Below are 27,188 nucleotides of genomic sequence, written 5' to 3'. Positions count from 1 at the left end.
AGCAGCCCTTATCCACAGCCCCATCTGCTCCCACTTTTGGCAGGCTCATACCTCATATCATTCCCTGTCACATTTCTCTCTTCAATAGCCCATGAAAATAGTCAGGTGGATGACCTTTTTTGTAATGCTGCATACAAAAGTCCATTCCCACACCTGAAAGTCTTTAACTTTCTCTCCGTAGCACCACTGCCTCCCCCCTGGATTCCCCAGGTCCCTTGATGGCTGTCACATTCCCAGAGGTAAGGGAGCAGGCTGCAGCCTCTAAACCAGGAAGGTCTGGGTGCAGCAGTATTCCTTTGGTTTTGCAATTTTCTTTAATCTCACAACAGCAAAGAATGTGCTTTTAGACATGAGATCCAAGGACCAGCTACTGACACAGGCAGAGAAGTTGCTACAATCGAATTCAAAGACTTCTCCCCATGCTCACCACGAGTTTGTTTTATTTTCCTTTAAAACCAGGTATCAGAGCACTCTGTTTCTCTACAGAACTGTAAATTGAAACTAAAGGGTAGATTGAAAAGGAGCAGCTTGTACCATATAACCACTGACCTTCCTGAAGAACTTTAATGCCTGAAACATCCTAAAATTTGTTTTGAATCAATTCAATATCACCTCAGCACAAGGCAATCTCTACATCTGAAAAAGGCTTCAAGGATCAACATGCTTGTCTAAGCCAGCCTGGCAGTGTTGCAGGTAGCAGTTTGCTTACAGCAGTGTAGATACCACTTCTCCCTAATGGGATTGATTAAAAGCTTCAAATGTATTATCCTTTACATGGGGGTCACTTTTATCTAGGGGTATGCATTTTTTTTCCCTCACAGGTGCAGGTTCATCACTTCTGCTGATGCTAATAGAAGCCATGTGTTCTTGTTGGCAACAGGGCCACAGAAAGTTACACAAATCCTTTTACCCTCAAGTCAAGTTGGCAATGGCTCCTCTCAGAATAATAATGTACATGGATCAGAAAGGGCTCCAGCCTACAGAGGGTCCTGCAGTAATTTGGAGAGAGTGCTGTGTTGAAAGTGCCTGCAGTGATTTGGGGTAAGTCACTTACAATTTGCATTGCACTTTTTTGCATTGCAGAGGACAAAACCTCTTTTTTCTGATCCTGCTTTCCAGTTAGACGTTTGTACAAGTCATCTCTGGCAAGTGATTTGAATCATACCTAATGCAGATCTGGGTCTTCCCACAACCCACACTCTTCGGAATTTTACAACAAGGAGTAGTGCTCAGATACAGCTTCTCAGGCCTGACGCCACAGTTGCACAGTGTCCTGAATGGGAGCCCATCAGTTCTTCAGTTTAACTTTAGAGTATACATAGCCAGCAGGTGGCTGCAAAATGCTATGATGTATGTGAAACCTACATTTGTTTCGCAGGAGTCAGTGAGCCCCCAAAGAGATGCATTGGAGAGAGAGCAAAAAGTTGCAGTAGAAGGGCAGTGTGCAGGGTTTTCACATCCCTGGACCATGAGTGTTCCGCTTCTGGTATCAGCCACAGGTGATACCTGTGCCACACCGTTTTTCAGAGGGTGTAAATGATACCTCTGGTAGGACAGGGAGAAGCCGAGGCTTTGCAACTGAACCCAATGGCTTGTCAAAGAAATCACAGACAAAAAAAAAAAAAGAAAAAAAAAAAGTAGGAAACATGAAGCATGCCAGCCTGGGAGCGAGCAGCAGCTGGTGCTGGCCACCACTGACACCAGTGAAATGAGCTGACAGCCCGAGGTCACCAGGGGTGTTGCAGGTGGCCGCTGCCCTGTGTCCCCGATGTCACTTATCCCAGTCACTGGAGAGACAGCACCATCTGCAGACTTGGGTGATTAAGGGAACAGTGAGGCATGGCAGGGGAATGGCTGTGCTGGGAGCCTGAGCCGCAGTCTGAAGGAAACTCACCTCTGCTTTGGTGCTGACAAGATTTTGGTTTGTGCTTGTCAGCAGAGGCATTGTGCTGAAACAGCACAGGTGCCTGGACACTCTCCTGCTGTTATGTTACTCAAGCCTCAGTAAGCCAGCAGTATGTGGAAGCCTGGGGCAAAGGTGCTGCTGCTGGACACTCAGCCCAATATCCTCTCCATTCTATTGGTTACAACAAGAATTAGAAAACTTGCGACTGGTTGTTACTGGTCCCAGATGGGCAACCCTGTCTGTGAGCAATTAATGGCTGTATTGTTTGTTTGAGCTCCCAGGAATGACTAGTCCTTGATGTCAGCCACCACTGACCAAGAGGAGGATCACTGGAAACCCAGCTGAGACCCAGATCCCATAATTTTCCCCTACATCCCCATTTTGTTCGAATTTTATCCATTCCTCTTGCAGAAAAATGATGTTGTTTTTCCCCCTCTGCCAGAGTACATTAGGAGATCTTTGATTTCTGACCTTGTCCATGTCTGGATGAGTTGCTCTTCCCTTATATTTCCTGACAGCTTCCTCTTTGCCAGTCTGCATCTGCCCTAGGCTGTGTTCTCCCCTTGGGCATTTCAGCATTTTGGTGCTCAGGGGTGATGGGTTAGGAATTAAACAGATCAGTATGAATGTTCTCTTCCCTTGTCCTCACACTATCTACCCTGGTTGGTATCGCTCTCATGAGCCTGGTATCCTCCATTCGCAGTCAAGCCTGAGCTCTGTGTGATGGATCACCCCTCCAGGCAGCTAAACACAGTCCTCCATTAGCTGCCTGAACCCTGGCAGTGGTATCAGCGTCAAATTGAGTATGTGGTACTCGAGGCTACTCTACCAATAGACTTCACAAGCAGCTAGGCTGGCATGCCCTCACACTTCGATGACGCTCTCCAGAATGGATGGTGGCAGGCAGTGCAGATGAGAGGGGGGAATTTGATTAATAAAAGAAGCATTTCTTACTCCCCCGCTCTTCTCTCATTACTGGCATTTGAAAGCCAGGATTCACATTTCTTGTAAGCTCTGGTGTTGTGTACAGATGTGGAGCTGTGTCTCCCGGGAGTGCTTCCACCAGCAGAATTCTGATGGGAGGAAATGGGCCTGCGACACCCAGCAGACAATAATCTATCAGAAAGTATCCTCTGCAGATGTGCTTCCCACTCTCCCTCTTCATCAGCACTTATTATCAATAGGATTCCTTCCCCTGCTGCCCCACGCTAAAAAGTGACTGATATTTTATCTTGTTTTTCCAGAAGGATGAAACAAATGAGCAGAAGAAAGAAAAAACGTCTGTTTGGATGGGACTGACTTCCATGCAGAAAAGATGAAGCAAGCTTCTGGGTCACACTAGTTCCACTTAGGCCTAGATGCCAGCTTTCCTAAGCAGTATCTGTGGGTCATTGTGGTCCATGGGTTTTAACTGTGACACACCCTGGGCAGGCTTTCACTGCCTCAGTAAAAGCACAGAGCCTTTTCTCCTTCTGAAGCTTTCTGGGGTAGGCCTCAGTGCTCCCCTGAAGGTTGTAGTGGCCTGGTGGACTTGCAAGGCAAGTCTGTGGCAGGTCTGTTATCTTCCTGCTGTGTGGCCCTTTTACCACAGTTGTGTTTTATCCATAACACAGTTGTGTTTTATTGTGGGGTACAGCATTGTCAGATGGCAGCACCCAGTTCATCAGCATCTGAGCTCAATTGGGTCCTGAGTGGCTGATCCACCATTTTAAGTCCTCAGCCTCATCAGGCTCTACCTACTAAGGATGCTGTTGAGCCTTGTAACTGCTTGTGGCTCTCAGTCCTCTCAGAGGTGAGAAGGGATGTCACAATGGTGTGGCTTGTGAAGTGCTTTGGGACCTACTGCAGAGATGTACAAAAGGAGAGCTGGTGCTACCACAGATGGTGTTGGCTGAAGGTGCAATGTGATGAACAGAAGCTGTGAAGGAGTACGGAGAATTGAAGATAATCAGCGTATCAGAGGTCCTGCAGGATGAGACCTTAATTTAATAGGAATTCACGGTGCTATTCTTTGTAAACAGCTCTCCTTCAGAATCTGTACAAAACCTTTACCCTCAATGATTTCTGAGCCTGATTGCCAAAGTCTAAAAGGCAGAGCTCCACTGACCACAGAGAAGCTTGGACCATCACAGAGCTCAGCAGGAAACAAAGATCTTTCCCACAGAAAATGTGGTGGCTAAGCCTTTGGTTAGACATGTTTCAAGCGAGCAGGATTGTTTTGTTGCTCTAGTTTTTTTATTTAAATAGGAGAAACATGAAACTTTGAGAGGGTGAGAGAACAACCGAAACGAGAACAGTTGGCTGTGCTTCAATACATTCACTTGAAATGATGCTGTTTGTTTCTTTTCAACCTAAGCTGTGATTCTCGATTTTTGGAAGCAAAAAAAAATTCCATGCTAAAATTTTGGCATGTGGCTTTCCTCCCTACTGTCTTGGATTTACTGTATTTTATTTTATTTTATTTTATTTTCCCACAGAAAGCCTATTTTTTTCCAGTTCCAAAATCCCAAACAAAACATAGTATTACAATTATTGGAATCCAAAGTTATTTTTCTGATGTCTCTTTTTGGAAAGTTGGACTATTTTTTCTAGTAGAGTTCAAATTTTTTTTCAAGGAAAAACAATGGTAAAACTTTGTTTTGAATAGGGAAGTCTAAATACTTCATAGAAGAAACAGGTCCAGTATGTTTTTCATTTCATGACATCTATTTTATGTATTAAACATTCTGAGTGATGGCTTTCATTTAAGTGAACCTTGTTCTTTGTTTGATTCAGGGAGGGCTAGTGAAAGGATCAGGATCTTTTCTGAAGTAACAACTGCAGGAAAAGGTTTCTTTCTTGAAGAGAATGAAAATGAGAATTTGAATGCTTTCGCCCACCCTGGGAATTCTGGAAGAGCTTCCCCCTTACTAGCCCCAACCTCAAACAGTTGTTTCTGTTTGATTTTTCTGAAACAATATAAAGCTTCTTGTTGCCCTGACTACTGGGTTACATTCCCATGGACATCACATACTAGGGCTGTAAATAGGACCCCATTGACCGCCCCAGGCTTTCAGCTTTGTAGCCTGAGCAGGGCCTGGCTCCAGTGCAGCCAGCTGGGAGCAGCTCTCAGTTTGAGCAATGGGCCATAACTCATTTCATGCAGGCCACCAGACATAAACCATGCACATCTGGGCTCCCGCTTCAAGTGGAGAGTATGTGGGACAGGAACACTGGATTTTATTTTCCAGTCTGTCTTTGTCCTCCTCTAAATTGCTTCACTCCTCTTCTCATCCACCCCAGCCTAAGGCACTTAGGAGGATATTTCAACCCAAGACGAGGCAGATGATCCCTAGCAAGCTAAGCTCTGGTTTCACCGCTGTGTAATCCCTGTATCTGAGCCAGACACAGCTGGGTGACCTGGAGGTGAAAGAGTCTTCCACAGTGCCAAGGAGCTCTTTCCGAAGTATTGATATTTTCCTGCATCTCGTGCTGCTATGGACAAACAAACCAAGCAAACAAAAAAATGAGCCATATTGCTTGATTTTGCAATCTCCATAGATGTTGGAGGCAGCAACGGACACAGAATAAAGATATCCTGTTCAGAGGAAATAAATAAGATGTTGATTGGCAAGCTAAATCCTCCACAGTGTTGCTGCCTCTATGACTGGAATCCCAAATGAGCCAAACTGCAACATGTTTTATGCTGTTTCCCCGCTCCAAATGCATTTTTCAATCTATTTCTTTAAGCCTGCAGAACTGCTGTCTCAAATTCCACTTCCCGTTTCTCCACTTGGACAGAAACACTAAATACAAGCTCTCCTTACCGACAGCACCTTTCATTTCCTTTCTCAGATTTCTAAGCACATCGGAAGGGTTAGCCTGTGTTAACAGAGCCATTGTCATGAGATAATGGGCTGCTATTAGAGCATCTTTTTTTTTTTTCTTTTTTTTTTCTTTTTTTTCCTTTTGATGGCCGTGGGCCATTTTCCTGTGATACGAGAAACGATGTCTTGCAGTTCCTGGGCATATTATGGGATCAGCCTTCTCCTGTCTCCCTGTCACACAGCACAGTCAGTTCTGCGATCTCTTTTGAGAAAGAAAGAAGAAAAATGTCCCCCTGGGATGTTGTGAGATACTGTGACCAACTCTGGCCACTGAAGAGGGAACAACTGTTCCAAGGCTGAATAAACCCCGAGCCTAAAGATCAGCATCCCCAAGCAGGGTGCTCTGCAAGAGCACTCTCGCCCTCTACCTTTAAATGAGAATCTGTCTCCAAGGGGAATGGAGCTACTTGTCCTCCTCTGCACAGCCTGGAGAATTGGAAAGCTTCAGCCTAAGCAGATAAATGTTGAGGTCAAAGTCTAAGGCTTTATCAGCTCTAGTTACAGTCTCCACTTGCCTCTCCTTAAGGAAATAAAGTAGCTTAAATGACCTGGAAATATTAAGTCTGAGATGAGCAGCTAGGTAAAACAAGACAGAGGACATGGATAGAGGAGCACGGACTGCAAGCAATAGCTTACAGCTGCTATAAGGACTGTCCATGGACTGCCAGAGGGACGGCCCTGATTCCTGCATGTAGATCCAAAGGCAAAAATGTTCTGCCTGTCCCTGCAGCATGGGATCGGGGGGGTTGTAGCCCTGTGGAGAAAATGGTCTGTCCAGCAAAGCATCCACCCTTGTTCCATGTCTTGTTTGTGCCCTGTAGTAAGGGGTGCAGACAGATAGGTGAGAGGACCTTGCAGCCTTAAGAGTTCTCCAAAAATCTTATAGAGTCTGTGGTTTGGGACTGAAAACCTCCCAGCCATTCCTTGCTGGTGACCCAGGCTCTAGGCTAGGACACAGCAGTTGCAGAGGCTGCTGTAATGCCATTAATCTTCTTGCAAGAGCTTCTGTGCAGCATTGCAGAGTGATGACAGCTGGATGGGAGATATCAGGATCCAGACAGCGAGGGCGGAACTACAGGCTTGTACAAGCAGAGCCTGGAAAGGGCCTGGAGGAGAAATGTTAGGACACGGGGTTGTCTACGTGGGAGGAGACCTCTGGAGGTCTCTGGTCCTGCAATTTGTTCAAAGCAGGGCAAATAGAGAGCAGGTTGCTCAGGGCATTGTCCAGCTGAGCCCTGAATGCGTCAAATGCCTCCACCCTTATACCGCTACTGAACCTCTGAGGACTGAAAATCTCACACTCATCCTTCACTTGTGGCCAGATCACGCTGTTTGCTTTGTCTCCCTCCTCCCAGGCTCACTCTCCCTCTGGCCATTCTTGTTCTTTGCCTCTGGCATAGCTCCATGGGCCTGCGGGATTCACGTCACATCTGTGCCTTACTTTCTCTTACCTGGGGCTACCTGACAGCTTAACATCTGGGTTAATCCATGCTCCCAGCATGAAAATCAAGATGGGAACAGTCAGTACTTCCAGCGCTGACACCATTTTCAGGAAGAGACCAGTGTATTTTCCTTTCAGCGAACTGCCACCAATTCCCTCCAAGAACAGGGATAAGAGGGGAGCAGAGAGGGGCCGGGGGCAGAACCCCACCACCCTGGTGGTGCAGAGAGCACGCAGGATGCCAACAGGCTGCACCAACTTGGAGTAAAGGTCTCTGAGCATCCTTCCCTTTGCCCCACGTCCTTCTCGTAGCCCCACATCGTCCCCACCGCCGCCAATTCCCTGTTGGGCTCTGCACGCCCTGCCGAGGCTCTTATTTATTTATTTAACTTTTCTGATGCAAAGGTTAAACAAATCAAACATTACTGATTCAGTGCAAATGACAGAAGGCTAAGTGGTGTTATCTTTAATTACTGTCAGCGTCAAGGAGAGCAGCCAGGGAGCGGTGTGTGGGGGGGTGCGGGGCTGGGTTTGTGTGCGTGCTGGAGCCGGGGGACGGTGGCAGGGTTGTCATTTGTATTCAGATGGGGCCATCTAGTGATCGCTGTGCCATGTTGCAAGGATAGAGCTCAAAGCCCTGCCTGGCAGAAAGCTTGGGAAGCAGTTCTTGCTGTGGACAGTGCTCCCCACACCTCACCTCCACATCCTTCAGAGGATGTCCCCAGGGCAGCAAGGGCTGACCCTGCTCTGATCCTGTGCTGTGTGGGGCAGGGGAAAGCCCCCCCGAGCAGAGTCCAGCGCAAGCTTTAGGCTCCTTTTGGTGCCCAGGGGTGTACACAGTGCCAGGGGATGTCTTGGCGTCAAGTGTTGTGCAAAATTACACCGAACATGTCAGGGTGTGATGTGAGGAAATGGGACTGAGGCCTACTGCCCCACGTGCGATTTGCATGGCGCTGGGTGAAGGCTGCTCCCTGTCTCTCTTTGTGCTGGATCGGTCCCTTGGTCCTACACAGGAAAGCCATCCTGGCTGCTGCTCTCTGCCCCTTCTCCAGGGCTGTTTCTTATTCAGTGTATGACCAAGGCTGTGGGTGGGCACCCAGAGCTGGTGTTCTGCAGGGTAGGTGTGTGTCTGACCTCCTGGCAGCGGGGGGGCCTTTCATCCAGCTGCTCTGCAGAGGGGGCATCTCTGCCTCCTCTCCGCTGTAGCTGGTGTCCCAGATGTCTAGAAAACTTACCTAAAAAGAACAAGCACAGCTTTTTTCTTTTATTCATGCTCTAAGGCAGGCAGCCTCATCCAGGCCAGGATGCTGCATGCCTTTCAAAGCACCTATCCTTTCCCTCTCACACTGATCTCATTCCCTTCTGGCAGCTGTCTCCCAGTTTTGCTGTGAATCCAGTGTTCTGGGGATACAGAGAAACTGGAGGTTTTGGTAAAAAAATGTGGGCCAGTATGATCCTATTGAGTGTGAGGGTGTAGCCTAGACCTCTCTGCAACCCGCCTCCCCCCATCCCCACACTGCTCATATGGGGGAGTTCCCCCTGTTACAGCCTGGCCCCTTCTACAGGCCAGCATGGTGAGAGGAGATGTGTCCCTGTCCCCTTTTTACATGCCAGCAGCTGGGAAGACACTGGCCGTGTCCTGTTTCAGCCTTATTCCCACCAGTCCTTACACTTCTTCCCAGTGCAGCATTTGGGGGTCTGCAGCGTGGCATGTCGGATTGTCCATTTTAATCAAATGGAGTTTTGTTGGCTTAATATCAGCCTGATCTCCCCTCTCCCCATATTCTGATTATGGGGACAAGCCCCTCAGACGTGGAAGGATACCTCCTTATCTCATTACCTTCTCTTTGTGAGTTTTATTTGTTTGGTTATTACTGGAAGGAAATGGCCTCTGGGTTTGAGAAGTCTCAGTTGCCGTCCAAGACGTTAAAAGGATTGAACCTCAATTCCAAATACATGTTCGCTTCTAAAATTTTATCTCTCTTCCCACAATTATGTCAACTTTAAATTTTCTTTTCCCCTTACACCTGCTGCTATCAAGATCTCCTACATATATATTTGAAATTAATCCTTTATTTCCCAAAGTAGCCCTTGCTATCAGCTCTAGCAGTAGTGCCAGTAATTACTTTCCTCCTATTAGTTGGTGAGACACCGTGGCTAATTTGTGGGTATACTGATAAAAACGAGAAGTGTCAGGTGATTACATTGAAGTTTGATTGCATGAAAGGTCAGGAAGTGATTTCCCCCATGGAGGCAGTTTACTAATTTTATGCCTGTCTGAATGGTCTGCAACAGAGTCCCCGAGACTGAGAGCCCTGACACACAATGTGAGTGGGGCCACTGCTGCCAGAGGGGCAATGCCATTCCAGATCCTCGCTGTGTGCTGAGATGTCTGTACTCTGAGTCACTAGGAGCTCTAGGACAGGATGTGCCCACACCAGCTACCTGGTAGCAGCTCGACTCATGTAAGATTGTGCTGTGGTGCTGAAGATCCTGTTTCCAGCTGACTGATGGATATGGGGACATTGCCCCTTTGTCCCTCTGTTGCCCACCATATCAGGGGATTGCTTCTTCGCTTGCTGTACCTACTTCTAAGGCAGTGAGAAAGAGGTGGCTGTAGTGTGAGCCTGCAGTGGTCTGGGCTGCAACATTCAGCCCAAGCATGGGAACGGGCCTTTTACCCTTCTCTTTGAAATCAGGGCTTTTTCATCAGGTGAAGGTCACAGAGCTGTGCAGTGTGAGAGCACAGTGTGGGAAGCAGTCTGCTGTGACCCCAGAAATATCACTGTGAGCTTTGTGTTGGGGACTGTTCCAAAAGCTGCCCTTTGACAACTGTAGACAGATCTCTGTCATCCAGGATGGAGTGTCAGACATGTGGGAATGTGCTCAGTTGTATGGGAAGGAGAGCACCTCATTGCTCACCCATACATTTACCTACTTGCCTTGTCCTTTACTTTTCTTAGGAAAGACTCTCTGTCCCTACCCATCCCTACAGTGCCTTGTTTGATGCCTCAAGCACTTTATGATGCCACCTGCTCCCTATCATTAGGGTTAATTTTCTCCACGGAGAGGAGAGGGATAACAATCTCCACCAAAGAACGTAGTACTACCTGAGGACAGATAACTGTTCAGCATTTATTGTTATTTCCAGTTTAATCTTTGCAGTATATAATAGTGGGAAGCAGGCCACAGAACAATAAAATAACACAGCAATTGTAAAACTCAAAAAACAGTTCCGGCCATGATTGTTGATTAAAAAATATATAAATCCAAATGTCTATCTGAAGTATAAAACCATTTAAAATTTATTGCCAGAGCTCTGATCCTTAGTTAGTTCATTAAAGGAATTGCGCAGGGTAGTGTACATTGGCTTGTTGAAGCTTCTTCCCAAGTTGAACATTAAATGACAAATAATTTTCACAACATAAATTTACTAGCACCTTAAACTGTCTGTTCACTGAATTACCTCAGAGGACCAGGAGAGAGGAAGTTCAATGCTTTTCACAAGGAACAGTAAATTCATACAGCCTGAGACACTTTTCAGTGCCTGATGTTGCTTGGAGAAAAATCATAATAATAACTGGTCTGCTACCTACCCATTTATTAGCAGCAATTATGCTGTATTAGTGTTACAAATTGCTATTGAAAGATGTTATCAAACCAGAAGCCCTCAGTTTAATTGAAAGCACTTTTTATTTGATTACTAATGGCCCTCTGTTATAATATCAATGACCTGCATGAGAAAATCACTTCCCCAGGGGGATGATGTTGGCAAAAGAGCTCTGCTAAGAGATGAAACTTTTCCCCTGCCTTTGAGAAGAGTGGAAGCTTCAAGCTCCTGTCTTCTGATGCCCAGGGGGAGGTAAGGAAAACGTGGTCATGGATATTTTTCCAGACCCAAAAGACAGTGTTTTAAAAACTCTTCTGCCAAAAGATCTAAAGGAACTCAGGACTTGGTGGCAGTGTGGTGAGGTCATATTTAGGACACAACAGCAAAGAGAGGGAAAAGAAGTTCCGTGTCAGCAGAAGGATCCCTTTCCAACCTTCAACAAGGAGGCTTTCACCCTAAGTTCATCATTCCACAATTTGGGACAATACAAATAATTTTTTTCATTGTGTGCAGCATCTTTTGTTTCCAAGATAAGCATGTAATTAACTGAACGAAAATGCAAAGGGAGGCTCATCTAGTAGGTTTGCATCTTGCTGCCTTTGGCGATCCATTAATGAAGTCTAATTACAATGTCAAAAGCCTATGTTCTAGCCCAGTGACTAATTGACTTTGGAGAGGCAAGAGCTCTTTTGTTGTTTTAAGCAATGAGAGGCAAAAAGGGAGGAAAAATAATTGTTAATTAGTTTAGTTCTGCTTTATCTGTAACACAAAACAAAATATTAGTTACAGAAGTAATTCTATGCCTGATAATATATCTTGGCCCTCCCATCACTGGAGAGCATTGGAAAAACATTTCTTTCTGTTTATACTTGCAAATAGTTTATGGCCCAATCTTGTGTTGTGTTCCTTAAGGAGGATTTTATTGTGTGAGGTGGGTCTGCTGACACCAAAATGTTAGTTTGGGTTATGGTTTTCCATGAATAAGGACTATTGGATTGAGAAATATGAAGATAGCTACCTGGCTGCTTGGGTGGTTGGTTGGGTAGTTGGATGGGTGGATGGACAGGAAGATTTTAGGAAAGATAGCTAGGGAAAGATGTATAATGATATATTCTCTGTCAATACTGAAAACAGGAGCTGCCATGTCTGCATGTAGGGGCAGTTCTTTGCAGCATCCAGGAGCGCTGCTCTGAAACTCAGAACTTGGTGATTTAAGAAGACACTGTGTCTGCTAGGTCCTTCCTCGAGGTGTCTTGCAGAGATTTGAAGGAGCAATGTTTGATATCTCAGCCCTTCACGGCCCAGTTTGAGTTACTGGCACCTAGGCATGGCCTAGAAAGAAAAGGGCTGGGGCTGGGTTCAGTCCCAAAGACATGAACAATATTGAGTTTTATGGTGCAAGTTGTTGGATTAAACTGGCAATGGTAGGCTGAATGGATGCAGTTTTCTGTGAAGGTGACAATCCAGCCCTCACTTTACCTACCTTTATCCCATTACCAAAGAAGTCAGCCAAATGGGTTAAACTGCAGAGTGACAATGGTAATATTTAAACATATGGAGATGTGATGTCATGGGTGCTGTGACAGGAATTCAAATCAAATCCATCTTATAGTTCTTGAGACTGCTAAACTTAACTTTCAAGGTATTTAAAGAATAAATAGACATGTAAGAAAATTAAATACAGGAGCTCATTTCCATGATTGGCAAACTGATAATAGCTGGGGATAAAAGAGAAAAAAAAAAAAAAGAGAGAGAGAGAGAGAAATAATGCTGTCATCATCAGGTGGAAGTGAATTGCCTCCAATCAGCTGATAAACTGAAGAGACATAGCAAACTAAAGGGAAAAAAAAAAAAAAAAGAGTAAAGAAAAAGGCTCAGAAATATGTCAGGGGTCCTGGGCATTGTATTGCTCCGGGACTAGATGAGTGGCAGACTGTATGAAGATGACAGAAACAGCAGTTTTACTGGCCAAAAAGATTCTATTCTCTTTGAAAACCTGTCTCAAGGCAACAATTTCAACATAGTTACAGTCTCATCTGGTTTCTGAGAGTAATAAATGAGGCTCCCAGTCACCCCCAGTGGCTTCATCCCCCACCTTACCTGCTGAGATCAGCCTGCCAAGCAGTGAGGTTTCCAGAACTGAGGTTTGCCTTGCTTCCTCTGCATTTCTCAAAGCCCCCTTTTTCCTTTTTTTTTTTTTTTTTTTTTTTTTTTTGTTTTTGTTTTTGTTTTTGTTTCCTGGCTGTTATCTCTTCCCCTGACTTTTCCATAGAACAAAACCACTTCTGACTCATCCCAGGATATGTGGTGCTGGGAGGGTTTTTGAGCCCAGTCCATTTCCCAGTGAAGCCAGTAGGGGTCATGGTAAGAACTGTTAAATATTTCCACAATCTGATGTTTTCTGATCTATATTTGAAACCTAGTTGTAAACAGAGAGGCAGGGATTAGGATCAACAGCTCATTAAGGAACAGAGAGAAGAGCTGATGCAAAGCCTTGTTCAGTTGTCTGCAACCTCCAGATCTTCTCATCCACAACCATCATGGGTTCATTATTCCTGACTCTTGGAGATGAACCTTTACAGCCCTGAATGTTTCACCTTGTTTTCACACCCACCACCTGGATTGCTACTCACTTGCTTCCTCACCAGCAGCTTGTTTGTGTAACACTTTCTATCTGCATGAATACAGGACCGTAGCTTGCAGATGCTTTTTTTCTTGAACTGTCTGTAGCACTGTGCTGAAACGCAGTGTTATTCAATGGCAAGGTGAGATTCTGAACTGTCAGGAGCTCAGAGCAGGCAAACCTTGGTGAAACGAGAAGTTGAAAAACACGCAGATTCTTTTCTTCTGCTGACTGTGGTGTGTTTTTTTCCCCCATTATAAATATATTCTCTTTAAGATGGAAAGTGATTCTGCAAAACCAGGAAAAGGATTCCTCAGATGGCAGCAGAGGAGGCTCAGTTGCCCCGGGTGAGGTGTTTAGATGTTAGTTGCATACATTTGAAGGAGTCATTATAATCTATAATGAGAAATAGGCTCCGGCACTGCTTTGTCTCACTAAGACATGCACATTTAGACAATCCTGAAAATTATGCCCTGTGGTGTCTATTTCTATTGAGAAACAAATGTAACATGAGAAGCTCAAGCTCAGAGGTCTAGATTTTATATGTGAATAATTAGACAATGGAAATCTTATCCCTGTAAGTACAGGAGTTGCTAGGGATTACTCTGGATCCACAGACTGTACACTATTTGACAGAGACAACTAGGTTTAGCTATCAAAAACTGACTGTCGTCTTTGAGATGATGCTTGGGAATGTGTGGCCTTATTCCTCCAAGTCCAAGAGGATAATAATGGATTTTTGTTGTCAAAGATTTTTGTTTTGAGAGAACGGTCTCAGTATCTCTATGGATGTGCTTCTTCTCTAGCATTGAAATAAAAGGTTGTGGCTTGAGACGGAGGCTTTCCTACCCACTACCAAGCCTATGGAGAGGTGTTGTCAGGCAGTTACGTCAAACTTACGCAAAGAAATACGTCTAAAATCACTTTTAAAATTTTCAGCAAACTTTTAATATTTACTCAGAAAACATCTGCTATGGTTTCATTTCTGAACAGGCCAAGTTATTCTGAAAAGCTTTTCACATAGTCTCAAGTATAAATATTTTGATACAAAAAAAAAATAAAAAATAAAACCCCCTCCAAACCCAACCCCTTGTGCTCACATTCAACAGTGCGCCATCGTGGCATGCATAGCCATGGCCTCTTCTCTCCTCTCCTAGCCAGACTGCAGCACTAGGAGACAGGCAGCATTAGATGCTTCTGGCCCACACCATTTTCTTTTTCTTTATTTTTTTCTTGTCAGCATTGGGAATCCAGGAAAGGCAGTCCAAAAGGTGTTGAGATGAACTTACTGGTTTTGAAGGTGCTTAGCAGCGTGGGCTAAGGAAGGAGCTGTGAGCCTCTGGTCACCTCTGTGATGAGAGCACCCTTTCCATCAGCAGGCAGCAGCTTCAGCAACAGTTCCCTGTGTTTTAGGTGCTAATGATGCTTCGGAGCTTGGGTTTTGGATGTGGAGACCAGAGAGCTGAGGAGGAGCACATCTCCTGGGGCTGGCGTTAACAGGACTGCCTTTGATCTACAGAGCCATGGCCACTGGCTCATTGCACGTTATCTCAGGACTTCACCAGAACTGGCCTAGCTCGGACAGCTTCTAGTTCACTGAAACATTGTGAGGGCATTTGCTAGTTAGGAAAGCTGAGCTTTTGTACTTTCTGTATTTTACAGTAGCTATGGATAAACCCAACTAGCAGCAGCATCCTATCCTATCTTATCTGTAATGCACACTTAGAGATCATTACTATATTTCATCTACTTACAGACAAATGCTTCATGTTTACAATAACAAGACGATCAGCTGCTTGGATTGACTTTTTACACTCAGCATCTGAGTTGATTTTAAGTCACTTTGACTTTTAAATTAAATTACCTCATGCATAGAAACAAAAGATGCAGAAGAACACAGCAAGGATTCACAGAACTCGTAGTCAAGTACCTTTAAACACACACACATATATATATTAAGCTTTAAATCAAAAACAAATCTTCCCAGGTTTTTTATATACGCACTCTACATGATGCAATGAACATTAGCATGGTCTAGCTCTCTGTCACGCACAGTGCTCTGCCTGTTATACAATGTCTGCTCTACTGTTATACTTTTTCCCTTTTAAACAAATGCATGTAGACTAGACTCTTAAAAATACAAGCTGGCCATAGCACTGTGGCTGAGCTGCCCTCCATACAAAGGAAGGATTTCTAGTTTTGTTACACTCAGAAGGAGAGAAATAATACTCTTTTGGGATCTTAGATGATCTTGTTCTCCAGGGCTTCGATCCTTTTTGCCACAGCTTCCAGTAAGCAAGAGTTAAGGAGAAAAAATGACAGTGCACATTGGTGATTGATTGCTCAAGGCTTATAGCACAGATACTGGAACTACCTGGCTGGGAGCAGGTAGCAGAGGAACGCCAAAAATCATCTCTCTAGCATTTCCCCAACTGTTCAGGTTGAACAGGTTTGTTTTTGTTTGTTTGTTTGTTTGTTTTTCAACTTTTACTGAAGGTAAAACATTCACACAAACACACATACTCACATGCACCTATATAAAACACTATAAAAGGGAGAGTAAAAAAATACAGGAATGGTTAGATTGTATTTTGAGAGGTTGACAGAGAATTCCTGACCTGGAGCAGTATGGGTTGCGTGAAGAGTGGAGCAGGGTGCTTTTCTTGGAGTTATACCATGTCGCAATTTTCTGCTCTTTTCACTAATTGCTTTTCGTGATGTGCCTGGGAGCGGCAACCCGCTGGGTGAGAACTGCTGATTTACTCTGACCTTTTGCATAATATAAGTCACAGATTTCACTCAATTTGACTTAAAGAGGAGAAAATATACTGTGTAACTGACATAACAAACCACAGAAATGTGTGTATAAATTAGAATATTGTTTTTAAGACGCTATGTAATGAAGCCTGTCCCTAACCCTGTTGTGAGTTGCTCCAATGTTTCACTAATTCCTTTCCTCATGAGAAGGCTGAATCTTACCTGCATCTCTTTTTCTTTTCCTTATTTCTCTTCCCACCACTTATTCCTGGTCTTTGTGCAATATGAAAGAACCCAGCATAACAGAATGCAATCCCACAGACTCAGTTCAGATGGGGTCCTACCCACCTCCCTAGAGATGTTTGCAGTTATGTGGGAATTAGTCCCTCAGGATGGAGGCTTAGCCAACTAAGAAAAATTGGACCTATACAATGCAATTTGCCTGACTTTAGTGTCCCTAACAATACGGCAGAAGTGTTGTGCTGTAGATGACCCTCCTTCCCTCCAGTTCTGTGGAGAAATTCAGGCAGCCAACTCAGATGCTTGCATGGCAGCCATTTACTGTCATAAAAAAGAATCCCATCCATGGAGTTTAATGACTTAGCAGCTGCATCCATGCACCAGTGTTTTCTTCTGCTCACAGTCCAGTGTTAGCCACTGGTGCTCTCAGCCCTCACATTCTGGCCTGCTTTGCCTGCAGAGGCAGCAGCTTTATCCCATGCAGGAACCATGCTCCCATACTCTTCTCATTGGCATCATTTGAGCATCTTCCTAAAAACTGACCCAGGTCTTGGTGCCTGCAGTTCATTACTTCCCAGAAATGGGTTGGCATGTTCTGTTTTGGCTCTATTGGTTTCAGCCTATTCTTATGTCAGGCCAGAATCTTGCACTCTGGTGCAGGGACTCTTCCTGGTAGACACAGTCAGAACACAAGGGTCTCACTTTCCTACTGACCACATATCTAAGTTGCTTTCCACACGTGTAGGCTTTCCCCACTGATCCCTCCAGAAAGCCCAGCCCAACCCACTAGGTTCTGAACAAAGACAGCTTCCAAAGGATATATTTCCTTTGCAATGAATCGATGAGTTCTTCTACTTTTGTCTGGAACTTCACAATAGATTTACATTCACATGGATCTTCCTCTGTGGACCAGAGTATCAAGAAGATGTGTTAAGTGGAACAACAGTGAAAAAAATACTGAAATATAAAATAAAGCAAATCTTATATTCTCTATCACAAACATGAAAGAAATCAAAATGCCATTCCTTCTAACTATCTGACTGATCACTTCCGTCTTTAAGCCCAGTTGTCTAGAGACTCCCACATTTCATTGTTATATAGGGCAGGCTCAGTGCAAGAAGCCTTTCCTGGACTTCCAGTTTCCTGAAAACCCATTGAGTCTTAAAGCGTGCTCCCAGAATTTGAATCTGACCAAATGCAGGGCTCTTTCAATGAGGACAAGATGCCTGAGATTTGTGGGTGGCTGCGGTTCAGGCAACCACCCAAATATCAGATGTCTCATGACCTTTCTGAGTAATCTGCAAACTTGATACCCTGAGAATAGAGAGCTCTTTGTAACAATCATCTGAAGGGGACATTTTTGTCCTTTTGCTTCAGTCTCCTAGGCCTTGTTGCTCTCCAAATGCTGCGACTAATTCCTCCCCTCCCCCCAGTCCCCCACTCTCACCAATGCAGATCTTCATTTGCAGCTTTTTCCCGATGTTGCTGATGGTTCTGAAGTCAGCTGTGTAGAAGTAGTGCTCAGCTACTGGTTCTGAAGCGATTTCCCTCAGCTCATCCTCCACCGCGTTACCAACTCCCACAGCAAACATCCTAAATCCTGTGAGCAATAAGAACCAGTCAGCTGGGCAGCTGTGGAGCATCGTGCTGCTGTGGTACCAGTCCCCCATCAGCTTGTACATCCTTGCCTTTCTTCTGCACCCCCAGCCTACTTGAAACTCCGTGGTTGTTAATTTGGAAACTAACTCCTTTACCCTCTACTTTTATAGTATTATTTCAGGTCACCTAAAGTTCCAAAATATTTTGCAGGCTCAGTTTTACTAGAATTATCCAGATAATGACCACTATCACCACAAGAACAATGTTTTAGAGACACAAGAAAGGACAGATCATTATAACACCTTGACAGCATCATGCATCCAACTAATATGGAAGCAATGATACAGCAAAAGGAAACGGTGGAAGTTTTCATAATAGCCTCCAGCCATCATTATCAACCTGTGTAGTGGCAAAGTTCTCTGTGCAACAGAGACCTGCGGGTTCAGTAAAATTGTACCTGGACGGTTTTCTAAAATTGCAACTCATATTTTCTATCACAAGCAACCCGTACTGTGAGTTAAGAACATGTGTCCAGGTACTGTGTTTCACTGCCAAGAGACTGATTGCCACCTCTGGTTTCAATCCAGTTTCTATTGAACTGAACTGCAGTTTTCCCCTTGACTTGAATGATAACGCTACTTAACACCTGTTTAGAAATATTTGTCTCTACTTGTCCACGTTTAGGTCTAGACTTTGGTAATGCTTTCCCTTCCTCCCCTTTTTTCCTTGTCTTTCTGCCTCTGGTTGTGTCCATTTATTTCTCCCCTAAGTACAGTGCAAGGAACGTGTTTGGAATCTCGTAAACATCTTGTTATTTATCCCAGTGAAATCACTTAGTAGCAGCTGTTGGGGATGTCTGCGTGGGGAGAAGAGAAGAGGAAGAAACAAGGCCTGAAGTCTTGTTTCTATGCATGCAGTTTAGGAGGACCTTTTGTTTTATGAGAGCTGAACAACCACATAACCTGTCAACTTGTTTTGTAGACATCAGCTTTTCATAAGCTTGTACTTGACCTGCATTGGCTATGTGCTAGCCCTTAGTCACATCCAGTGGTTGAGACCAAACTTAAAAGGAAGTGAAGGATTTAACAGTTCATGAAGGTATTCACACGGGCTGCATCCATTTAACGTCGAGGCAGAAGACTGCGAACTTGTGCAGCAGGAGGTCAGCAAAGGGGCAGATCCCAGATATGCTTGACAGTATTTAGACATTTAAATATATCCATATGTAGCCTTTGTACTCTTTTAATGTTCCATAAGAAACTGAAGAAAATTTCTTATTAACGTGTCTGGGTGTGTCTAGGATTTGGGCAGAGAGTCCACATTTTCTCCCTCATTATGTGTTTCTGCTTTGTTTGTTGTTTTATTGTTTCTTATTTTTCTTTTACAGGCCTTAAGGCTGATACAGCCAAACCACGCTTGGCCCTGCAACTCCTGTTATTCTCCATGTGGCTCTCTGCTGGTTGTCTTTGCCTCACTGTGAGTGCCACTGATGGTGGCTTGAATTTGACTAATAACAGCATAGATCCTCAGCTTTCCCCTGAAGTTTCCTTTTTATTTGTGTGAGATGCTGCACCAGTATGTGTCCCATGACAAATGTATGAAACCCCATTCTGTCCAGCAAAGAGACATCCTGCAGACTTAGATCAAAGACACAGAGGAGCTGTGGGAGCACAAAACAGCTGCTGGCAAACCAAGGTTTGTCTGAAACCCCAGCCAGAGCTGCTCCATGTTCTGTATGAGTGCGCAGGGACAGCCAAGCAACATCTGGGAAAAGTTGCTCTATAGTATCCTGTTTCTATCCTAGGTAAGAGACACCTGGTAATGAGTGGTGCCTGGGCTGATACTAGATGCAGCATTTGTTTGAAGGGAGAAACAAACCACTAACAATTCAGTAGACCTACCTAAATCTTTGGCTTTCTTGGCAGCATCGGTGATATAATCTTGTGACCGTCCATCGGTGAACACTATGCCCACCTTTGGGACCCCAGGCCTCGCGCCATTGGCAATGGAAAAGGAACTGTCAATGAGGTACTTCAGAGCCTGGCCTGTCATTGTTCCCTTCTCCATGTAGTCCATTTTCTTGACCGCTGCTTTGATGTCCTTCTTGTTCTTGAACTGTCCCAGAGGAAACTCCTGCCTGACAGAACTGGAGTATTGAACCAGGCCAACTTGGGCCTGTTTTTCCGACACCTCCAGCGACTCCACGATCTGGTTGATGAATTTCTTCACCAGCTCAAAGTTCTCAGGCCGTACACTCTTGGATCCATCGATCAGGAAAACAAGATCCAGGGCAGATCCTGACCCACCACTGCAAGCTGAAGCAAAATATGAGAAGAGGGAGAAAGGAGACAGCAACTGGGACTGCTTAATTATGTAGGAAAATATAAACCTAGTATCATTTTATTGCTCATGACGTATGTTTGATCAATCAAAACTCACCAACAATTCACATTTGTGGTTTCCTTCCCTGATTTTTCTGAGCAGAACATGTGTGCCATGTCTCAATCTTATCCCTACCCCATGACCACAGATCGCAGCTCAGCTCAGTGCAAATGAAAGTCATTACGTACCGCTGCAGGTCTTCCCATCATTGTTCAGTGTGAAACCCTCTTTACAAGCACACTTGTATGATCCTGGGGTGCTGATACAGATCTGCTCACAGTCGTGGTCTCCAGTGGCACACAGGTCTGACACCACTGCAAGAAAAGGTGCAGATTAAAAACAGGGACCTTGCCAACCCAGAGCCAACACAGCCCAGGAAGAAGGTATGATATTTATCCTATACGCTGAGTGATAACTAAACCCACCCTGCAACAATACAAAGCAGCAGGAAGCCATTACTCTTGGATAGTAATTGAGATATAAGAAGCAAGGAGAAATAGTGACAAGTCTCCCGACTCCAAGACACAGCCAGGACTAGAAATAGTCTCCACAACAAGGGCAAAAACCATCTGTCTGTTGGGCATATCATAATCTACTTCACTCTCCAAAGCTACGGGATGAGATTTGGTTTCCAAACTACCATCTGGGCTGGCCAGTACCCATTTTCCCAGCTTCATAGTACAGTTATGATTAGTGAGTTCAGTGCCAGGTACAGCTGTCATTCCCGGATGGGCTTCATGTCCAAACATACTTGGAATTCACTTCAGTGCTACCTTCACACGTACAACTTTCAGACTCACTCTTTACAAATATTTCTGCCTGCTGATCTTAACCTGGAGCTGACTCCTATAAGATGCTGAGCAAACAGAAGCTGAGCTGCAGCAGTTTGAGCCAGCAGCACTCAGTGACTGACAGCACTGTCATGGCTACAGCAATGATGATGGAAAACAAATCTGAAGCTAAACAAATCTGGTTGTAGCAAATTTATTCACAAAGAGCATGGAAATCTGTGCAGAAAATGGAGCATTTTTGGTTTTATTGTAATAATAGGAGGTGGTGTGAAGTCTTTCAAAATCAAGGGGATTTTGCTCATTATTTCTATTTGTTTGTGTTCTGCTCTACATGTATTTTGTACTTTTGGCCTTCCCAGTTCATGCACCTGCATATTGTGCCATATAACGGTAGCTGATGTAATTAGGAATATTATTAGCTATGCAGTTGGCTATAACACTGGGCTCTCAGGTTGAGTTCTTTGAAGGCTACAGAGATCTTATCAGTCTAACTAGTAGCTGGATCATTAAAGGTCTCACTTTTTCTCATGTGTTTGTTGAGCATTATGGGGTAGCAGCTTGGACAGTGCTGCACAGCTCCTGCTTCCACTGCACACTGCTTCCACAAGCTGTGCTGTGCAATAGCAGGTGGTGTTTGGGTACATCTCCAAGGACAGTTTTGTGCAGCTGCTTGCATAGCATGATAACAACCCACTTGGCAGTTAATATGGTGCTGCTGTCTGTTAGTTGTAATAATCCTTAGCACAGTGCTTCCCTTGGATGCATCTCTGAGGGTTTTTACCATGGGGAGAACTTTGTCAGCTGCATGTTACAAATCTGAAAAGCGAGGCCCAGAAAGGATTTTTTTCTTCCTCTTTTTAAATGACACCAATGCCAGAACTTCAAAACAGATTTTCAGGCCTCCCTGTCTCTGGCTGACTCCTGACTCCAGGGCAGCCAACACAAACTCCCACGAATATTCATGGCCTGGATTCCACCTTCTTGAATATTGTCTCTGCTCCCCTTAGTATGTAGTATTTGTTCCCTTCTTTCATGAGCTTCTGCTGTGGTGACACCTCATTATAATACATGACTCACTTTATATTCAAAGTTTTCCTCCTTCCTACAGAGGACGAAGTTTTCCTCGACAAAAAGCTGCTCCCCCCATCATTTGTAGGCTGAAAGTTGAATCATGAAATTTTACACCTCTTGAAGAAATCAGTCTCAGAGAGTTTTACAGGTCCATCTGTGTGTACGTGTTTGCAATACTTTGCCGTAGGCACTGTGGTGTATTGCACCTTTCAAAAAAGTGTTGCCACACGTCTGTGCTTTGGCAGGATGGGCGTGTGAAGCCCCCAGGCCGCTCTTGCTGACACAAAATGGGTATTTATAGACCACCTCCTACAGCTTCTGGGTACGTTTGAAAGCAATAAAGCTCTCTCATTCCATTCACTGGTTCGTGTAGGCGTGAATATGTGTTTGTAGGATAGTCAGGCTCTTTTTATACACTATGCAGATAGGTGTTAGGTACTGTACCAACCAGGAGAGTTTCCTGCTGCACAGGGCTTGCAGAAATAACAGCACAGTCAGGCAAAGGTGGCTCAGCCTCCAGCAAGCAAGTGAAACCAGCCCTTGTTTAACAGGGAATTCAGAAGATGCTGGCAGGGGAAATTACCAGCCAGATCGTCAGCACTGCCCAGATAGGCTTACACATAAGGGCAACAATTTAAGCTATTTAAAGCTCCTGTTTTTGAGGCTCTTTTTCTCTGCCTCAAGTAGTAGATGGGTCCCGTGTACAAACTCTTGGGTGCAAATGAAGTCTGGAGACTTCTGTAAACAAAACCTGAAATTCCCTAAACAAAACCTCAGACTCTTGAAAAGCAACTTCAGAGAGCACCTCTCTGTTATACGGATTTATTCTGCAGACCCGAGTCCTTGGAAAAAGGAAGCAGATGGGTGAAGGATGATCACATGTGACATTTCTGTGAAAAGCTTGCTGGCAGCCACTTGCACTTCTTGGCTAGGAACCCAGGGGTTGCGGCAAGGACTTACCACAGAAAGCTTCTTGAAACTTGTGGGTCAGCTTCTCTATAACACTGTAGCTCTCCACGTAGTCCACGTGGTCATCCAGGGGCTCGCTAGCAATTTGCCGCAGGGTGTGCATGTCCACCCGGCCAACCCCGATGGCAAAGATCTCGATGCCAGCTGCTCTGGCCCTTGCTGACACATCCTGCACTCCATCCTGGGGACGTCCATCAGTCACAACAATCGCCACCTGCACAGAGAGGGGCAGAGAGCAGGGGTGTGTGTGAAATGGGCTCAGTATCACTACTGCGCGTGGAACAGCCTGGAGTAGTAAAGAAGGGTTCACATTTCTAAAATTAAAGAAAAAAGGAAATGGCACCTCCTCCCCCTCTTCCTGTTCTTCCTGAGATCACACAAGCCATTCTTTTCATGTGCAGTTTGTTTCTTCCTGAGCTGGAAAGGTTAAACTGCCATGGACCCGACTGTTTTAATTAAGGGACATATGGTGCTTCTCGGCCTTAAGGAAACCAAAGTAAAGGTTACATTCTTCATAAGCAAACTAATGCTCAAGCCAAACTCTAACTATTTTCATGAACCCCCAGCTGACACTAAGGGCACCTCTGGGATTTTTGTAGCATCTTTGTCCATCTAAGAATCTCAGGAGTATGGTAAACTAAGGAGGTTAAGGCTTTTGCCCATTTTATGGATGGAGAAATTGAAGCAGAAAGAGAGGAAGTGATCTGTGTAAGGTCACACCATGTGTCGGTGCCAGGCATGATTTCTGATTTCCCATTCCACCACAAAGAGCAGTGGTGAAATCCTACCCCTACTAACATCAGCATTAAAATGACAGCTGGTGTAAGTGAGAACTGGATGTCACCATGGATGGTGACACCCTAAACCAGTGCAAAGCCTCCAAGAGCCCTGCTCCTGTTGCTAGATTGCCTGTTTTCCTTTTTATTCTTCTTATGATAAGTGACATTGTCACAAAACCTTCAGTTCCATTCTTTGGCAATTCATCTGCTCCTGCCACTTTTCCTTACAATTGTTTTATTGTGACACCGCTGTCAAGTCCCAAGCAACTAATTGGGATGTAATGCAGTATGGAGAAACATAATGAGCAGTAAAAAAAAAAAAAAAAAAAGAGAGAGAGAGAGGGAGAGAGAAAGAGAAACAGAGTGGAGTCTGTCTAGCAGCACCAATGGCTTTGAGTGAGCCATCGTCAGGTCACCAAGGTGGTATTTGCTGTTGTCCTCTAGGCCATATACGGTCTCCATCTTTCTGAAGATGAAATCAGGAGACCCACCAGCTGCTCAGCTGGGACAGCACAACGGCTGTTTTGCGCCCTTGGGAGGGAGAAGAGTCAGCTTGGTAAGGTCAGGAGTGGGGTTCCTGTTCCCACGGGGCCCTGGCCATGCTGCTGAAGTGGTTCCTTCCCCTCTGCCCATCTGCAGAGGGATGGCTGAGTGCTGCACTCATCTGCCCCAGTGCATTTGCAATGATAAAATAACCTGCTGCCCCGTCCAGAACTTTCCTTCTGTACAAAAGATGGGTGAAGCTGGGAAAATGCAGAACTTTCAGTCTGGTGAAGGGCTGCAAGCTCAGGTTTATCCGCTCTTCATAAGGGCCACAGGATTAAAAGATTATGGACATGAGGATTCTGCAACTAGATGCTTCTAAGAGAGTAAGTAAAATACATGGAACTATTTCTCATTTGCTCATGACCAAAATAAGAAAAGAGTCACCTGTGTCAGCTGTCAGTGCTTGTTCAGGGGAATGAACGTGGCAAACACAGACTGACCAAGAGGAGCACCGGGCTGTTTCAGGAACAGCAGCCATGCAGTCGTGCTTTCTGCCAGGAGAGAGAGCCCTTGGCTCAGCAGCGGGCTGAGCAGCTCTGAGATGGAGCTGCCAGTCAGAGCTTAGCAAAAGCCTGTCAGGAACAAGATGTACCACCAAGTCACATCTGCGAGGAGCTCTGCCCTGTGAACAGGTCTCGGTCAGCAGCTGCGTATTTTTCTTGCAGTGTTTGTCATAGGACAGAGGTGTTCCGTGTCTTCCTGGCATTTCCCTGTCTAAGCAAAGTTATTCTCCAAGTTTAATCAGTCCCTGAGTTTCTTCACATCAGGGTGGCATCTCCACATAGGTCACAGCCCCAGACACAACCCGGGAGATGTCTGGTAGCAGCATCCACATCTGGATCTGATGGGAAAGATTTTCGCAATGGATCTGTGTGAAAATCTACTACAGTGCAGTCAATATTCATGCTGCTTTCTGACCTGCTGGTGGAATTTGGAGAGAACGGAATTTGGACACAAAAAGAGTCTGGCATTGGGAATTCAGCAGCAAGCCCATGGCTAAAGTAACTGTAACAGGAGTCAGACCCAGCACTGGCCAGCCAGGGAAACTTTCTGGGACTGTGGACAGAACCAGGTGCTTACAGAAAGAGTGTGAGAAATAGAAACAAATTTAAAGTGAATTTGCTATTGTATATATTTACACATATATCTTGATAATCAGGAAATCCTTATTTTTCCCAGGATTCCACCTCTAGACTTTTGCCCTTTCTGCCAGCCTGAAGCAAAGAGTTCCAGCATGAAAAAAAAAAAAAAATTACATCCTTTTATTTTAAACCTACCTCCAAATGATTTTCAGTCACAGGATCTCTGTAATTCTCTGTTATGACCTTGTCTCATTTAAAAAAACTGGAAGTCCTGATATGTGCCTTGCTTGGAAAAGAGCACGACGGGTCAGAAGCAAGGAGCAACCACCACGCCTGCAGAGGCTGCCTCTGCTCCGCAGCAGAGGTTGTGCTGGGCTCAGCTGGTGGCCGTGTGGGAAGAATTAAGAAAGGGTGAAATCTCTTTGCTGTTCCAAATAACTCAACAGGATCTCCAGATTTTCCCTAGGGAAACTCAGAAATGTTTACTTTTGAGGTCAAATCTCTACTCATTTTAACACCACCTTTCTTTGTTTGCTGTGAATTCCTTACTTTCTGGATCCAGAATCTCTGTCTTGTGTTACTTCTCTCATATAGAAATCCCCTATGTTCTCATGACACAATTTATTCTCCGTTAACTAAGACACTAGAGTATTCACAGGCATCCCTAGATATTCATATTTTAGGGCAGCCATGTGTAGGCAATCCAGCAGCTAATGAGGGAGCTATGTCTCATTGCGCAGCGTATTACATGCGTGTTGTAACAGCAGTGAAAAGGGAATTGGGAAGAAAGCTGAATAAGCCCCTGATTTTCTCATCAGTTTGACAACCTATTTGTTGTTCTTCCTAAAGAAAGATAAAAGTAATTGGGCACCCCTGTAGTTTTGATAGAGGTATAAAGAGAGTTTACTTTGAGCTCTTGCAGAAACAAATAGTGTTTTTCCCCATCCTGCGGTGACATTTGCAGCACAGAGCACAGCAAGACCAAGTGATCTTGTGATGCTTTGGCCAGGCCCACGTGGTTAAAAATCCTAGTGCCAATTTTCACAAGGTCTTGCTGGATATCTGCCGTGTGAAGAAGCAAGGACTGTGCCCAGCGTTTCTGGAAGCTTCCCCTCCTTAAATTACTGCATGGTCTATTCATCATCCCAGCAGATGATGGTGACATCCTGAAAAGAAGAAGGTCACAGAAGGGAAAGAGTTTGCTGGACTTACTTTGTCTTGCTTTGTGCACCTTGGTCTGGAAGTACTGACCAAGAATTAATGGAGTGAGATAAAAAATAAGCTTTAAGTAAATGGCCTTTTTGTCTGTCAATATTCAACAACTGAAATGTTTCAGTGGTCTGGCATTCAAACTGTTGGGATTTTTTGTGTGGAAGGCAAAATGTTTTCCTTGTTCTTGTTTAGCTTTTTTTTTTTTTTTTTTTTTTTTTTTTTTTAATTTCAATCATATTAAGAATTTCTGAAAAGCAGGAATAGAAACTATCACCCAGATAGTTTTGTTGTTGTTGTTTTGGTTCAGTTGCCTA

General features: G+C 44.6%; 1 protein-coding gene across 1 annotated transcript in view; it reads right to left on the bottom strand.

The window, feature by feature from the left end:
- Window positions 1–14,370: 14,370 nt before the first annotated feature.
- The window catches only part of MATN1 (matrilin 1), an 18,588-nt gene continuing 5,770 nt past the window's right edge, over window positions 14,371–27,188 (bottom strand). Inside the window, exons 3-8 of the mRNA XM_068657747.1 lie at window positions 23,247–23,469; window positions 20,613–20,738; window positions 19,944–20,357; window positions 17,891–18,043; window positions 17,265–17,345; window positions 14,371–15,737 (exon numbers count right to left, since the gene is read on the bottom strand). Of these exons, the coding sequence (XP_068513848.1) occupies window positions 15,688–15,737; window positions 17,265–17,345; window positions 17,891–18,043; window positions 19,944–20,357; window positions 20,613–20,738; window positions 23,247–23,469 (1,047 nt within the window). The 3' untranslated portion in view covers window positions 14,371–15,687. The remainder of the gene's footprint in view (window positions 15,738–17,264; window positions 17,346–17,890; window positions 18,044–19,943; window positions 20,358–20,612; window positions 20,739–23,246; window positions 23,470–27,188) is intronic.

Source organism: Anas acuta, chromosome 21 (genome assembly GCF_963932015.1).
Source record: "Anas acuta chromosome 21, bAnaAcu1.1, whole genome shotgun sequence".
Classification (NCBI taxonomy): Eukaryota; Metazoa; Chordata; class Aves; order Anseriformes; family Anatidae; genus Anas; species Anas acuta.
The sequence above is the reverse complement of the archived record's forward strand: the minus strand, read 5'-3'. Positions and strand labels throughout refer to the sequence as shown.